At 39.2% G+C, this 16946-nt stretch overlaps 1 protein-coding gene across 2 annotated transcripts in view; it reads left to right on the top strand.

Annotated features, from left to right (window-relative positions):
• CSNK2A2 (casein kinase 2 alpha 2) overlaps nt 1-16946 on the top strand; it is a 39197-nt gene that overhangs the window by 2500 nt on the left and 19751 nt on the right. For both annotated transcript variants that reach the window (XM_041766244.1, XM_041766245.1), the window contains exons 3-4: nt 7999-8100; nt 10439-10489. In XM_041766244.1, coding sequence (XP_041622178.1) covers nt 7999-8100; nt 10439-10489 — 153 coding nt within the window. The remainder of the gene's footprint in view (nt 1-7998; nt 8101-10438; nt 10490-16946) is intronic.

The following is a 16946-nucleotide window of genomic DNA, read 5'->3' on the forward strand; positions in this document are numbered from 1 at the left end:
ATTCCACGGCTGTGCTTTTGAAAGAATGAACTGCTGACTCCAGAACAATTTCAGAAAAATAACTAAACTTTTATGCTGTAGCAACATTTTTAGAATAAGTGTATAACTTCCTGTGGTCTTTTTTGGAGGAATGGCCTTTAGGTATATGAGTGAGAGTACGTTCATGCAAGAGAACATTGCATTGCTCTTTAGACTTCTGTGTAGAGGTCTTCATGGCATCATTCCTCTAAAGATTCACTGGATATGTTTAGGGAACCCAACATGGAAGCCAAAGGTTATTTTTACAGACAAGAAACGTAGGCACGGGAAACCTTACTTGATAACCACTATGTCCAAATAACCCTTAGCTGGAACACCTGTTTCCCATCCCCCCACCCCGACCCCATTTTAGCATTGGTTTGTAAGATGTTCCAAATAAGTTCCTGTGTTCTGGGATAAGACTTGAGAGGTTCCTTCAAAGCTCTAGTTAATGAAGTGTTTCTTGTATCTTTTCCATACAAGTTCTTTTCAGGCTGCAGCCTGAACCAACTCATTGCTGCTGATGAAAACCACCTTCACTTTTCTTTTTCTCAAAGCCCTGTGGCATTTCTCCCCAGATTTTGTTCTAGCTGAAGGATGGGGTGAGAAACTGCTGATGGTATTGTGGTTGTCTCATTTTCACAGGCTGAATTAAAGTAGATTAAAATTACTTTTTTTTTTTTTTTTTTTAATGGACAGGGTCTTGATCCCAAGTTGTGTGTGCCCCTACTCAGAGAAGTTATAACTGTCATCTGCTGTTAATGGTGTTTGGTCATAGGAAATTAGGTCCTTAACAGAGTACCAGCTGCTCATAATAATTGAGAAGAATCTAGAGAAAACTTCCTCTTCATAAAAGGCCTACTGTACTTCAACTGCAGGAAGGAAATGAATGTTAATGTCTACACGGTGACCAAGATAGAGGGTATATTCCATGAGGCTGGTATGTCTTCCCTTTTGGTCAGTAATGTTTTCCTTCAGTTCTTTCCAATAAATGAGGATGGTCAGATGGTGGTGAATGGCCCCAGAGGAGTTCTGTCATTTAATTAGCATCAGTAGATTTTTTTAGTATTTTTTTTGGTCAAAACATATTGGAGCTCTTAAGAGGTTTTAGGAAGTTAGAATTTGGTGGGCACAATTTCTTGATATGAAATCAAGATTGATACTGATATTCAAGAAATACTGAATTCAATTCAAAATGATTTTCAAGAAATCTCTTGAAGTGAAATTCTGAGGTTAAAATCTTAAAATGTTCCAATCAATAGGAAGGTTATGTATTTTTTTGGCAGAAATTGTTTTGAGGAGAAAAGGGAGGAGGGTAGGTGGTAAGGGTTAACATTCGAGGGCAGAAAGCCCCTGAAATGCCAAAAGTTTCATCTTTTGATTTTGAAAAATCCGTTTCTCAGTTCCCTTGTTAGTACCTCATTGGAAGGTACGTGCAGAAATAAAAGCACTTTTCCATTTTGGACAACTGGTAGCTTTTTGTGGGCACCATCTATGTGTGGATTTCAGCCCTTCTTGGGATCCTTCAAGTTAAAACTGCTATTTCCTAAATAGAAGTTAGGAGCAATACCACTTTTAAACAAACATGATGTTTTAAATCCATGCTGCACCAACTTGGAAATTTTCATATAAAAGAATAAGCTGGTAGTCTTATTTAAAGAGTTGGGCAAATCCATTTTTCCCCCAGAGGTTAAATCTCAAGATTAATGCAAAGAATGGTGTTACTACAAGTTTACTTTTTAAGTGTGCTTAGCATATTTGTAGATATTTCTAAAATTCTGTGCTATGAGGCAGTAGTGTTAGAAGAATGGGAGGCATACCGATGACCTATCTTGTGCGGTTGTTTCCTAGTGAGCAGATGATTGTCTAGTAGGTTCTATCAAAATGATGTCTGCTCCATGCTGGTGCGGGCTTGCTCCTTTATTTCTGCTTTCTCTGGTGGGTAGGTTTTTGCCCTCCATGTACTTTGTTAGGCAAGTGTACCAAAACATCTTCCTGAAGCAAGACATTAGTATTATCTAAAGTTTTTGTGATTTTTGAGTCCCACAAATATGGTAAAAAGTAGTTAAAATGGTATTATTAAAGTGTTGTAACATCAAAAAGTATATAAATTTTAAAAATTATGTGAGAGGGACGCCTGGGTGGCTCAGTGGTTGAGCGTCTGCCTTTGGCTCAGGTCGTGATCTGGGGGTCCTGGGATCGGGTCCTGCATTGGGCTCCCAGCAGGGAGCCTGCTTCTCACTCTGCCTCTGCTTCTGTCTCTCTCTCATGAATAAATAAAATATTTTTTAAAAAATTATGTGAGAACTAGTCAGTGATGAGGGTTTAAGTTTTGTTTTTTTTTACTTAGTGTAAGCAAGCATGAGCAAGTAGAGAGGTAAAGGGAGAGGGAGAAAGGGAATCTCTAGCTGACTCCATGCTGAGTGCGGAGCCTGACTTCGGGCTCGAGATCATGACCTGAGCTGAAACCAGGAGTTGGCCGCCCAGATGATTAAGCCACCCAGGGGGGCCCTAATCAGTGCTGCTCCCAGTATTGTGATTGTAGGGTCTGAGCTTGAGAGTACAGTGAAACAGAATCACGAAATAAGGGAGCAGAGAACCCAAATCCTGTTGCAGATAAACTGAGACCCAGAGCATACAGTTTGCTCAGGATCAGGTGGCTAGGGGGTAGAAGCACTAGGGTCCTCTGTCCCTATCATGGAGTCTTAGAGATGTGAGGAGCAATTAGGACCTTTGCTGCATATTTGACTTCTTGAGGTGTTGAACTGTACTGGGAAGATGGATAAACACTCATTAGAAGTCAAATGAATTTGTTTCTAATGATTTGGGGGAGTTATTCTTCTGAAAGTTAAATGCTTGACTTGGAGGTTGCTAGACAGAGTGAGGTTAATGCATAAATGAAAAATGTTACTTTGCTCTCTTGGTTTGAAGCCACCATAACCAGTGTGTTTAAACCTTTTTAACACATACAGTTTCCTTATGATGACTTGCCAGATTTGGGGGCTAACAGCTTTATCCCTTTAATATATTTGGGTTTGTTGGAGAGTGAGCCTTGTATAAAAAGAATATCTTGACATAGAGTACCCATTTTCATGTGTACAGCATGGCTCTAGATAATTTGTAGAGCCTTATTCTAGCATCTGCCACCTCATGATGAGGTTAATAAAGACACGTTGTAAATGGAGGTCAGAAGACTTGGGTTCTAGAACCAGCTTCCTCATTTATACCTACTTGATTCTATTTTCTTACCTGTAAAATGCATATATGTTTTGTGTGAAACTCACGGGATTGTTAGGAGAATTAAATGAGATCTGGGGAGGGTAGGTAGATGACAGTGTTTTAGTGATCTACACAGTGCTGCTTTCCCAAAAGTGGCCCTGAAGGTAGACTGCCTGCATTCAGATGTTCATTCCCAACACTGAGAAGCTCTGTGACCTTGAGCAGTTACTTAAATTCTGCCTCAGTATCCTCATGTAAAATCGTGCCAATAGTATTCCTCTCAGAGTACTATTTTTTTTTTTAAGATTTTATTTATTTATTCATGAGAAACAGGCAGAGACACAGGCAGAGGGAGAAGCAGGCTTCATGCATGGAGCCCAATGTGGGACTCGATCCTGGGTCTCCCAAGATCACGCCCTGGGCTGAAGGCAGTGCCCAACTGCTGAGCCACCCAGGCTGCCCTCTTAGAATACTATTAAAAGTGGATTAAATATGCCTAAAATTGTGCCTAGCGCTTAGCAATAAAGCATTGTTCTAATAATATTACAGTTGGGCCATGTGAATGATTTCACAGGGCAAAACTAGTAGCAGAAAGGACTATATTACCGTTCTCCTGATGAGACTCAAGAGGCCTGATGTATGCCTTTTTTAAATTAAGAAGAAACAACACAAAAATTCTGAGAGTAACCAGTCTCATGGATTGATAGCATAATTGGAAAGATGGGACTTGAACGATTAAGGGAAAAGTTGCTGTGAAGAAATGACATTGCTCAGGGATGCCTAGGTGGCTTAGCAGTTGGGCCTCTCTGCCTTTCGCTCAGGTTGTGATCCTGGGGTCCTGGGATCGAGTCCCCCATCGGGCTCCCTGCAGGGAGCCTGCTTCTCCCTCTGCCTGTTTGTCTATCTCTCTCCATGTTTCTCATGAATAAATAAATAAGATCTTAAAAAAAAGATCATTGCTCAGATGATGTTTGTATTTGGGTCAGTTGCAGGGGATTTGAGAGATGCTCCCAAGGTAGTCAAATGCTGTCATCCAGGCTGAACTTTTCTGCCTTACTCTGTTCTTCATCCCTGGCAGCCAGTGTTCATTGTAATTGTTTACTGCAGGTGATGACATTAATCTCTCAGTTGTTGCTGTGGCACTGAAATAAAAGTTATTTACAGGTTTGAAAGTTCTGAGCTATCTTCCCACTTGTCTTGAATTTATTAATTCAGTTGTGCTTAGAAAGAAATTAAAATGAGACCTTGCCCATTAGCATTTGCTGGGAGTTATTGAGGTCCTAATTCTTATGGCCTGTGTATACATTAGTTCACAAATTGAATCACAACTGAATGCTAGCAGTTGAAATCATGCTCAGATCTGGCTTTTTAAAATCAGCCGTAAGTAAATAGAACAGCTCACTGACTTCATTAACTAAGCAGCCCATTGCTAAATTTGTCTTTTAAATTTTTCAATGTTGGTCGATAGGGAGAAAGAAGTGGTATCTTACTCTTGGATTACATTGAATAGGGTGTCCTCAGTAGCTGGGATTCTCCACCATGTGGGCAGAAACCTTTAAGAAAGTTCCTTCCTTCTACTCCCTCTCTCTTTCTCTTTTTCTTTCTCTTTCTCTCTTGTTTTTTCCTTTCCTCCCTCCCTCCCTTTCCTTCCTTTCCTGAGCTCATGCACAAAAAATTTCAAATTGAGTTTTTTCCTTTTAAACATTCCCTCTAGGTGTGTGCCAAAATTCATTTATTATTGAAACTTGATTTAATACTTTAATTTCTTAAAAAATTTTTTATCTACTAGACTTTGTAAAAAAAACAAAATGGTGAAGGGATTGGGAGGCCGTTAAGCTGATGGATTTTGAATCTTTTAACCAGATATTCTCTCAATTGGAGTAAATTAACCTAGACTTTGTCTAGCAGGATGAAATGATGAGACTGTGATGGAAGTGAGCATTTTCTCCATGTAGCTGTGGGTAGATGAAGGCAGACACTGGGCTACAGGTGTAAAGCAGAATATTTTTGTAAAATCCATGATCTATTTTCTATAGGATGCCAAGGGTCTTCCTTCATAATTTCTAACATTTTCCCATTCTGTTTACAACCTTAAAATGATTACTTTCAATTCCCTGGGAGCTCATTGGTTTTTTTTTTTTTAGCTTCTGGGGCATCTCCCAGGTTCAGAGAAACAAGCTTGAGGCTAAAGGGAGTTAGTTACCTGTAACCTGGTTCCTGTAGAGAATAGATGTCCATGCTTTGGAGGGGTGTCCTGGGCCGTAGGTCACTTTCCTTTTTTACAAGCTCTGGGTCTTTTGTCAGGATGTAAGGACTTCAGGTGCTCTGTGAGACCATTGTGCCAGTTCAGAATGGCCCTGCTGTCGCAGTCTCTGAGAAAGTTGTTGGACAGGTGACAGTTGGGCAGCAAAATATGCTCACTTGCTCCATAAGTTACCTTAGGACATAATGAAAGATACCTTAATCTCAGTGGTATTGTCCAGGAACAGTGTGCCTGTGTGACCTGTTACTGACTACAGGAGAGCAAAGCAAGGCTTTATATGGGGCATTGTCATAAAGGCAATTTATTTAATGGGTTACCCCTTTCTAATGCACTGTTAGAGGGAGAGGAAGGGTTTTAGTGTGTACGGATCTCTGGCTGTGGTGTATTTTTTCCTGTGTGATCAGTCTCAGATCTGTAACTGCTTTCCAGGAGTGGATGACAACTCTCAAATTTTTTTACATTGAATATACTGGTAGCAGTGTCTGAATTTAATAGATACGATAGCCAGCTTTTATTTTTCTTTTAACTTTGTGACATAATTTCAGATTTAAAGAAAAGTTTCAAGAATTCCCATATATCTTTCACTCAGATTTCTCAAATGTTAACATTTGTTTAATGCTTCTGTCTTATATATATGTATACATACACATATATGTATATACACATATAATTATGTGCTTGAGAATTAATCGCAGTAATCTTTACTGTAGTGTACATTTCCTAAAAACAAGGACAATTCTTATGTAATCCCACAGTGCCACAATAAAAAAAATCAGAAATCAACATTGGTACAATGCTGTTAACTATTCTACAGCCATTGTTCTCATTTGCCAGTTGTCCATATGATGTTCTTTATAGCAAAAGAAAATCCCAGGTCATGTGTTACATTCAGTTGCCATTTCTTTTTAATCTGGAACAGTTGTTTCATCTGTTTCATGATTGGCATTTTTGAAGCTTACTTATTTTGTAATACATCCTTCTCTGGATGTTTTTTTGATCAAGTTGTATTTCATGTTTGAGTGATTTATTTCCCCAAAGTATTGAGCTCCCTAATTATGAAAAAAGGGAATCGGTATGATTCCTTAGTGGAATTGGGAGAGAGACACATTAGCCAGATCTACTCTCCTGGGAACCCTGACAAAGTGGAGGGGACATAAGTGTGGCAGCTGGCTTGGAAGAATACAGCTAGATTCCAGTTGGTCAAGCACCCAGTTAGAGGTGATGCAGGTGCTCTGTGTTTCATAATCTCCCTCTGTTTTATTACTGTTTGAAGCTGTAACTTAGTGACCAACAAGAGATGACAGTTTCTCTGGCATACGTATACATCTCTTCCCTCCCACCACCACATGCACGCAGGCTTTTCAAATCTTATTTCATTGCCAACCCATTGGACTCTCTTTGCCTATGCTATCAGAATAGTGTCTAGTACCCAGTGATAGAATACTCCTTTTCCTTAGTTCCCTTTCTCTCATAGCCACACTTGGGAAGTGAGAGCACCATGGGCAAGAGGGAGGCTGCAAAGTTATTGTCTAGATCTAGATTGCGCCCCTGGTCTTCACTGTCAGCTGTGGGACCTTGGGCAAATGGTTCAGCTAGGCTGAGTCCACTACATAGGAATTTTGTGGTTTATTACTAACTAAAAATATGAAAATAATAAAGCTCACATTTATTAAGTGCTTACCATGTGCCAATCAAATGTTCTAAGTGCTTTGTCAAACGTAGCTGATTGTGATGTGTCTCTTATTCCAGAATTACTTACATTCTTCAGATTCTTTAAGACAAGAAATAGCACATATAATGCTTGTATTTCTGATTGAGAGCTTTAGTTTTTCTGTCCAGCAGATGAGGTTTGCAGGTAGCAGTTTCCAATCAGTACTGTATCAGAGATCAGTTTTCTCCTCTACTGATCCATCATCTCTTTCTTTAGAAGTGGGATCTGTTGGGTAGTTTACTGGCTCTGTGCTGATTTCAGATTCTAGATGTTGAGGAAATGGGAGTGGCAACAGGAAATAGGAGCCAGCAGCTGGGAAACAAGTTTGTAACTTGATGTCAGTGAACTGGTCTTTGCTCCTGGAAGACAAAATTACATGTAACTCATTGGAAGAGCAGGTGTCTCACCATTTTGTTTCAGTTTTTCTATTCACAAGTGCATGATATACAGCTGTTCAGAGCTATAACTGCACATTCCATTTGGCAGTTATCTAGAAAGCATTTTATTTTTAAAGTAAGACATGGGTGTTCAAAATTTGTAAGTGTCCTAAATGTAACTACCTAAAGATCTGACACATATGCTATATGAGTCTGTATTTAACTTAATCTCAAACATTCTCAAGGACAGGCCCCATTTTATCTTGATTTCTCTTTTCTGATTTAGACATTCTAACATAACACGGTGTGCAAGATAGTGCAGTATCCACGTGATTAGCTGACATTGTTTTAAGGTTTTATTTATTAACTTCAAAAGGAATCTCACTTCCAATTGCTCTTGTGTATTTAAGCCAGTGAAGAAAAAGAAGATAAAACGAGAGGTTAAGATTCTGGAGAACCTTCGTGGTGGAACAAATATCATTAAGCTGATTGACACTGTGAAGGACCCTGTGGTAGGTGCCTGGTGGTTGGGGAAGATGGAGAGAGTGGATGAGTTTGTGAGTATGTGTGTGCAAGACACAGAATGTCAAAATAATGAGCAACATCATTACATAGTGGGAATGATTGTGTTTGTCCTTACTCCTGAGTAGTTCTGAAAACCAGCAAAAATCATGATGGCCCAGTGATAAAAGTAGCCACCACCACTTTTATGGAACCTAAAAGTGTATATAGAAAAATCCCTGTCCCCAGTTTATTACCTCGTTCTGATTCAGCCCACAGATGTTTGCTGAACGTCATCTTTAAGCCCCTACTTTTCTCCCAATTTTGAAAGCTTATTATCGCCACTTAGCCTTATTTTGCTTCACTTAAGCCTGACACTTGAAAGTCTGACTTTACAGAAGGAAATAACCAAATATCTCCACGTGGATACCTGGCAGAGAGATCACAGCCCCACTGACCCACTAAGGAAGGCATCTTGCTGTTTCTCATACTAGGCTTTAATTCATGGTGTCACATTGTATATACTGATACAACTAAACTGTTTTTGTTAAAAATGCTTACTTTGTAGCCATTTGAGATGTGTTTGGTTTTGTTTTCTCTTCTTGAGTAACTTAACCTTAATGTTTCTGATTAGCTAAAGTTTTTATGTACCACCTCCCATCCCATTTCTGTCCTTCACCTGTTCTACCTCACCTGTTTTCCTGGCCTCCCATGATAGCTTTTTGTGTAAGAGGTAGGTCTTTGATTCTGTCTGCTGAAGACATTCTAAAGAAACGATGTGCTAGCTAACATGCATTGAAAGCTTACTATGTACAGGCCCTGTTGTGGACCTCACAACCATCCTCAGCAATCCACTGGAGTAGGTACTGTTGTTGGCCAAAATGTGATACTGTACAGATAAAAAAACTGAAGGCTATGAAGGTTCAGTAATTTGTTCAAGATTGTGCAGTATCATCAAATTGAAGAATAAGACTGAGAAGAATGGTTATATGTTAGATTCTAGCTAATTGGCATTAAAAATATATCAGCCTGATCAGCTCGGATTGACTGAGTGACTAGCTCTGGACTCCATAATCTTTGAAATTGGCCTGCAGTGTGAGCCAGTACATACTATTGTTGGATGAGGAGCCTCTTCATTTTGCCTTTTTTTTTTTTTTAAGTTAATAGGACTTAAGTGATAACTTGTCTTAACTGATACTGTAATTTGTTGCCTTAGGCATGTGTGTGTTTTATAGACTATATAACACAAGTCAATCCGTGGATGAAAACCAAGGTGTGGGGAGCCCTCATCCCCCAAACTTAAGGAAATGGGCTTGCTCCCAGGCAGTAGAGCGATCTGGTGGTCTTGAAACCCTGTCACCTTTAGGCTAGTGAGGAACCCTTTGACCAGGGCTGCCGCGACTGCTGCTTGTTCTGACAAAGACCGGTGTGCATGTACTGTGGCCTGTTAACTAGGTAACTTTCACCTGCTTCCTTGAGCAAAACTTCCCAGCCTTGAAGATTTCCAAGGTGATTTTCTTTCTCTGACCTGTTAAACCCCTGCTTCTCCCCCAATTGTGGAAGCTTATTGCTGCTAATGAGCATTTTTATCTTACTTAAGTAAATCTGACATTTGAAAAATTTGTACAAGGAAATAAATATTGGACATTTTGTACTCATTGCAATAAAGATTGTAGCACTTTAGAAATAGTTGGTTATGTATGATTTTGGGGGGGTGGGAACATATCTACTTTGTAAATTGAGACATTCTCTAGGGGTGTCTAGCCAAGGCAATAATTTCACATTATAGCTTACTGATAATCATAGATATTTTCCTTTTGGATCCTGAAAAGGCCTCTGATAGATTTCCCAAGACCTATGATAATTTTGTAAAATGCATCTGGCTTGCTAAACCAAGGTGAAAACATGTCACTCCTTTTGTGGTTGGCAGACTGGAACACTGCAGAGTATAAATCTGCACATAATGTGCCAGGCCCACTGACAGGTTAGTCAGAGAATACATTTCCTTCAAAACAAAACAAAAAACACTTGTGAAAAATGTCAGCCATTTACAGAAGTAAAGTGAATGATATATTATGAACCTCCCTGCACACATCACTCAACTTTAGCAGTGCCTCAACTTGTTGCCAAATTTGTTTCCTCTCCCTACCACCCACTTTCCCACCACCGCCATCCCCACTTATTTCAAAGCAAATTCCAGTCACCTAGTCTTGAGAAGATACTTAATAGGCTCTCCAAGATGAGTATATCCCTTTTTCATTTAAGTGGGATTGGGGATGGATTGGTACAACAGAGGCAAAGGACTTTATTGTTTGAATACTTATAAGGCATTACTATTCTCTCTTGCAGTCAAAGACACCAGCTTTGGTATTTGAATATATCAATAATACAGATTTTAAGGTGCGTATATGCTTTTTCTTTCTGGCATGGGTTAATTGGGGGATGGGCAGGTGGTGACAGTACACTCCAGAACAGGAGGGGGCCAGGAAAAATCATTGGTGAGAGTGGGAAGCAACAGATCGGATTCCTTACAGCATGAGTATAGGATGCAGAAAGTGGGTTGGGTTCTTGTATTTGGTGAAATTACTCATCACCCTTTGCCTTGCTTACCTGAGGAATAACTACTGGGCTGGGTCTAAACTAATGCCTCATCTGTAACACTCCTGTTTTAGACAACATAGTTTTAGGCAGATACTTGATTTGCATAGGAATCTTCCATTGCTGATAGGAAGCAATAAAGGGATACAGGGCCTGTGTAAAAAGAAACAGTACATGGGATTCAAGCTATGAGCGTGTGTGTCTATTAACACTAAACAAAGCAAGGGACACTGAAGAGCTAGTTAAGTGTCACTGTACTTTAGAAAAGCCCTATCCTAGGTATTTACATTTCTTATAAATGCATTATAAATTAATCCATATTAATTTAGATTTAAAATATGCTTCTAAAAGGATGGTTTTAAGCTGGTTTTTCATGAGTTTGTATTGTTCAGACACTACAACCTTAACTTCTGGTGAGGTCTCTGGGGCCAGGCATCCTGGACATGGTAGAGCATAATAATATATGAAAACCAGTATGAACAGTAAGGAGGGCGCTCGATGGGGTGAGCTCTGGGTGTTCTACTATAGGTTGGCAAATTGAATTTAAATAAAATATTTTTTAAAAAAGAAAACCAATATAAAAACAATTGTGGTGTTGACTTTGAGAAGAGTTGTGAGACCTTTTAGGTGATAATACTCTGTCAGTGAATAAAAGGCTTGTGATTTTGTTGTGATGGAAGTTAGGGCCAAAACCAAATCTGTAGTTGAAAGATGCTAGTATTGAGAGTGAAACTTTGGGATAGAAATAAAAGAGCTTCGTCTCACCTTTAATATTTCTCAGGTAATCACTCTAAAAACAACTCTAAGGTTTATTAGTAGAAAATAAGTAAACACAGATATTACAATTTATGAAACAATAAGCAAATTTTATATACAGTACAGCTTTTCGATATATAACAAGTTTCCTTGTTAATGTGTCTCAAAGGTGAAGTTAATAGTGAGCTCATAGCAGTAGAACATAACTGTTTTTTCATCAGCCTAGCAGTGCTTAGCTAGTGCTGATACAAACATCTGATCCCACTTTTGCAACTAATGACCCAGTGTATCAAGGTGTAGGTACATGAGTGGGAATGTGTATTTCTTAATGAAACCAAACATTTTCCTAAATGCCAAAAGTTTAAAAGCTGGCCTTAATGAAACTTGTTGGAGAAATGCCTGAGTTTTAAATGCTCCTGCCTCCTTTTTTCTTTTTTCCTTTTTTAAAAATTTTTTTATTTTTTAAGATTTTTTATTTATTTTTTCATGAGAGAGAGGCAGAGAAATAGGCTCCATGCAGGGAGCCCAACACGGGACTCGATCCCAGGTTTCTAGGATCACGTCCTGGGCTGAAGGCAGCACTAAACCACTGAGCCACCCGGCTGCCCTCCTTTTTTGTTTTGTTTGTTTGTTTGTTTGTTTGTTTGTTTTTTAAGATTTTATTTATTCATGAAAGACACAGAGAGAGAGGCAGAGACATAGGCAGAGGGAGAAGCAGGCTCCATGCAGGGAGCCTGATGTGGGACTGGATCCCAGAACCCCGGAATCACGACCTGAGCCAAAGGCAGATGCTCAACCACTGAGCCACCCAGGCACCCATGCTCTTGCCTCCTTAATGAATTTTTACCAGTTGTCTGGCCACACATATAAAATTTTCACTTCAGCATTTTGTATTTCTTAAATTGACGGGTATCCTGTTGATGTAACGGCAGGCAACAGTTCAGCAGGAATTTTTAACTCCCTGGACAAATCTTACTTCTAATACATCTTAACTCTCAAAGGAATGCCTTAATGGCACACATTCTTCTCTAGGAGCTTCCTTTAAAGAGGTCATGGAAAATTAATGTTTTTGAGCCATGCATATCTGAAAACATTTTTATTTTATCTTTCCAGTTAACATACTGGCCGTGGCATAGAATTCTGGATTGTAACTAATAATTTTCTCAAAATTTTGAAGAGCTTTTTCCATTATTACCACTGAAGCCATTCTGGCTTCACCTTACGTGATCTGATTTTGGTTTTGGTTTTTTCTTTCGAAAGCTTTTAGGATTTTATCTTCAGTCACAGTCTGTGAAATTTCACAATGATGTTCCTTCGAATGGGTCACTTTTATCTTTTGTTCTGGACACTTGCTGGGCCTTTTCAATCTAGAAATTCATGTCCTTCTATTTTGGAACAATATTTTTAACATTCTTTGATTTCCTTCCTTTCTTCGTTGTTCTCGCTTTCTAGAACTCCTTCAAATGTTAGATTTCATCTCTCAGCTCTCTTCTGTTCTCTGAACTTTTAAAGGTAGTATCCTGTTCTTTGATGTAATTTCTATTTTTTCACTGAGAATGTGTGGGTTCCCCCCCCATGATGTTTTCTTCAATTTCTTAAATTCCTTTTTTGTGTGTTCTTGTTTTTTGTCTCTGTCACACTTGTCTGATATGTCATGGTTTTTGACTGTCTACTCTTATAGAGTCATGAAATTACTGATGACTGCTTGTCAGCTCCTGTGTAGAGCTTGCAGGGGGGCGCTATGGGGAATGTTACGTATACTTTCTCATAATTCCCCATTTTCAGTGTGGTGGTTTTAAGCCTATTTTCCTGTTTTCAGCTGAATCTGTTTACTCTTTCATTGATACCCAGGGTCACTGATTCCTGAGCCTTCCTATGGTTCTTCCATGTGAGGTTGTCTGGTTCTGGACTCCCTCTGCTCTTTTGGTCTGCTGTGTCAGTTGGACATTTTGATCTAGCTTCAAAATGTCATTGTAGGGCAGCCCGAGTGGCTCAGTGATTTAGCACCTCAGTGGTTTAGCACCCAGGGCGTGATCCTGGAGACCCAAGATAGAGTTCCGCGTTGGGCTCCCTGCGTGGTGCCTGCTTCTCCCTCTGCCTGTGTCTCTGCCCTAACACCCCCCCCCCCCCCGTGTATGTGTGTGTTCTCATGAATAAATAAATCTTTAAAAAAAAAAGTCATTGTCTCTTCCATTCTCTTAGTTATTGTGAGTGAATCCCCACATCCCCGCCAAGCCCCACTCCTTTTATTGTTGCTTGAGATGAACTTGAGGAAGAAGGAGAGGGTAGGATGAGTTTGGTCTCCCATGTCACGCCAAAGGGCTCCTATGCATGGTCAAGCCCTGCCATTTTAGTCAACTTACAAGATTGTTCAGTATCAGCAGATGTGTTTTGGAAGAGCAAATCATGGTAAGACTGTCATTTTCTTCAGGTAGTATGACGGGCCACAAATAGAGAAATGAGCTAGTTTAATGTCCTCATGTCCTTCACGGTTTTTATTTCATCCTGTATCTTATTAGAAAAGCTTGTTTTTATTTTTACTATTCATTTTACTGTTCTTTGTATTAGTACCTGGATTTAAGGTATCACCCAGAGGTAGTTTGTCCCTAGTTTAATAGTTTTATGGGTTTAATGGGCAGCTTTTCCTTGCTGTTCTCTGAAAGTTTATATGAAATAGGGATTATCTAGATATCTTTAGGGAGGGAAGGGAGACTTTGGACTATCCTTTTCAGAATGTACACACATATAAATGAAAGGTTTATTCTGGTTTTCTGTCTCTTCTTGAGTCTTTTTGGATGGTATCTATTTCTAAAGTTGTCCACTTTTTTTCTTATTTAAGATTTTATTTATTTATTGGAGAGAGCATGAGTTAGGAGAAGAGGGAGAGGGAGAAGCAGACTCTCTGCTGACCTGGGAGCCCTGATGTGGAGCTCAATCCCAGGACTCTGGGATCATGACCTGAGCTAAAGGCAGATGCTTAACCCACTGAGCCACCCAAGTACCCCTAAAGTTGTCCACTTTCAATCTTACTTAAAGCTGTTAATAGAATTCTCTTAGGGCTCAGAGACTTTAATATGTTTGTAATTACGTTTTCTTTTAAAGATTTTATCTGATAGAGCACAGAGGAAGACTGAGAGGGAGACGACTTCCTGCTAAGCAGGGAGCCTGATGCGGGGCTCGATCCCAGGACCCTGGGACATGACCTGAGCTGAAGACAAATGTTTAACCGATTGAACCACCCAGGCACCTCTTTCTTTACATTTTTAACATTATTTGTACCTTTTCTCTCTTTTTAAAAATTACCAGTGTTGCTAGAGATCTCAATAGTAGTTTCAAAGAAACAGCTTTTGGGTTTGTTTTTTTTTCTTATTTTTTTTTTAATTTAAATTCAGTTTGCCAACTTAGAGTATAATACCCAGTGCTCATCCCATCAAGTGCCCTCCTCAGTGCCCGTCACCCAGCTACCCCATCCCCCTACCCACCTCCCTTTCTGCAACCATTTGTTTCCCAGAGTTAGGGGTCTTTCATGGTTTGTCTCCTTCTCTCATTTTTCCCCACTCAGTTCCCCTCCTTTCCCTTATAACTTTGGTTTTATTAATTAAATGTTTTTGTTTTTTCTATTTCCTTGCTTCTATTTTCTTTCTCCCTCCCTTCTTTGTTCCTTTTAACTCTTTTCTTTCTTGGGTTTTCATTGTTTTCCCCCTAACTTCTTGAGTCAAAGTCTGCTCATTTCAAGTGTTTCTGTCTGTCTTGATTAATGGTAAGTGGGCTTTAAATCTGTGCTTACTCCAAGGACCATCTTAGCTACATTCTGTGCTTATGAAATTCACTTCTGTATAGGTTTCGAATCAGACATTAAATTTCCAGGGGCACCCAGGTCAGTCAGTTGAGCATTAAACTCTTGGTTTCAGCTCGGGTCATGATCTCAGAGTTGTGGGATTGAGCCCTGTGGGCCCCTCGCTCAGTGTGGTATCTACTTGTTTCTTTCCCCTCTCCCTCTGCAACTCCATCTGCACGAATGGGCTTGCATGCACACATACTCTTTCTCAAATAAATAAATCTTCATTTTTTAAAAAAAATCTTCATTTTAAAGTTGTACAAATTCCAAACTCATGAATTTGGGGTTTTCTCCTCAAACTATGTACTTTGAAATCTTTTAAACCTACTGAAAATTGGAAGGAGTAGCACAATTAATACTCTCATGTTTTTCTCTTAGATTTACTGGTTGATAATATCTACCATATTTGCAGTTCTCTTCCTTCCCTTACCCTCCCTTCTTTATCTTTTTGTTGAAATCATCTCAAAGTAAGTTGTAGGCATCTTGATACTTCACTCCTAAATATGCTAGCACTAGAACTAAGTAGGACCTTTTCCTACTTGCCAGTACTATTAGGGACACTTGGAATTCAATACTTACACGATAATGCTATCTGACACACAGTAGAGTCCATATTTAAGAGTTTCCTAGTAATTATCGTCCTAGGAATGTCCTTCATAGAAGCTGTATAATTGTGAATAATATGAGGGAGGATCCACATGGTTTTTTAACAAAGATAGTCTTTGTTGTTAATTCCTAATTTGACTGCACTGTGTTTAGAGGAACATGACCTATATAATGTTGGTTATTTGGACTTTGTTGGCGATTGCTTTGTGACTTTAGTGCATGGCCATTTTTTACATCAAGCTTCTTAATTTAGTTCAGATCTTCTGTGGCCTTATAGTTTTTCCCCTTCATACTTCATTTTATGGTAGAGGTACTGGTTTGGTCAATTTCTCCTTGAAATAGTTATGCTTTATATGTGTCAAAGCGATCATAACAGATACATAGTGACACTCAGGAAAAAAAAAAAAAAAAAAGACAAAACTTCCAAACAAAGGAATAGGAAAAGCCAGTCTCTAAAAGTTGGAATAAACAGTTATAGAAAACTCCACAAACTTGACATTTTCTCAGGGAAATTAATGTACAGTTTATGGCAGAAAAAGTTTCTTGTCAGTTTTCTTTCCCTTTGGAAGAGTATAAATGAAAATGAATAGACATTTTAAGCAAAGTATATCATCTGGACATTTTAAAGATTGATAAGGTACCCTGAGTAGAGTCCATTTGAGAAGATAGTAGACCCATGTTGCTCTTTGGAGAATTTCTGAATCCCTCCTATAGAGGTGGGCCTTGACTAGCTGATGTCCTAAGGCCTTGTTAATGCTATTTGAGTTTGATGTGGAGATCTTCTAAGATGTTTTCAGGTGATTAATAATAACTTTGATTTGCTTGATTAATGATTTGTTCTACTTCCTTAAATTTCTAAAAATATTGACCTTGATTTTATTCTGGATTTTGGGGTTATGTGTTAATGCCAGAACTGGTGATAACTGCATTAAGCATCTTTGACTTTATATCCCACTCCCCCCCAGTTTTTCTTCTCCCTACGTGGGGACCACTGGGATTTCTGGATACAGACCAAGCTGTGTGTGTAAGGGAATCTGCAAGCTCTGTGTGCAGGGTGAG

This window comes from Vulpes lagopus, chromosome 8 (assembly GCF_018345385.1).
Source record: "Vulpes lagopus strain Blue_001 chromosome 8, ASM1834538v1, whole genome shotgun sequence".
Lineage (NCBI taxonomy): Eukaryota > Metazoa > Chordata > Mammalia > Carnivora > Canidae > Vulpes > Vulpes lagopus.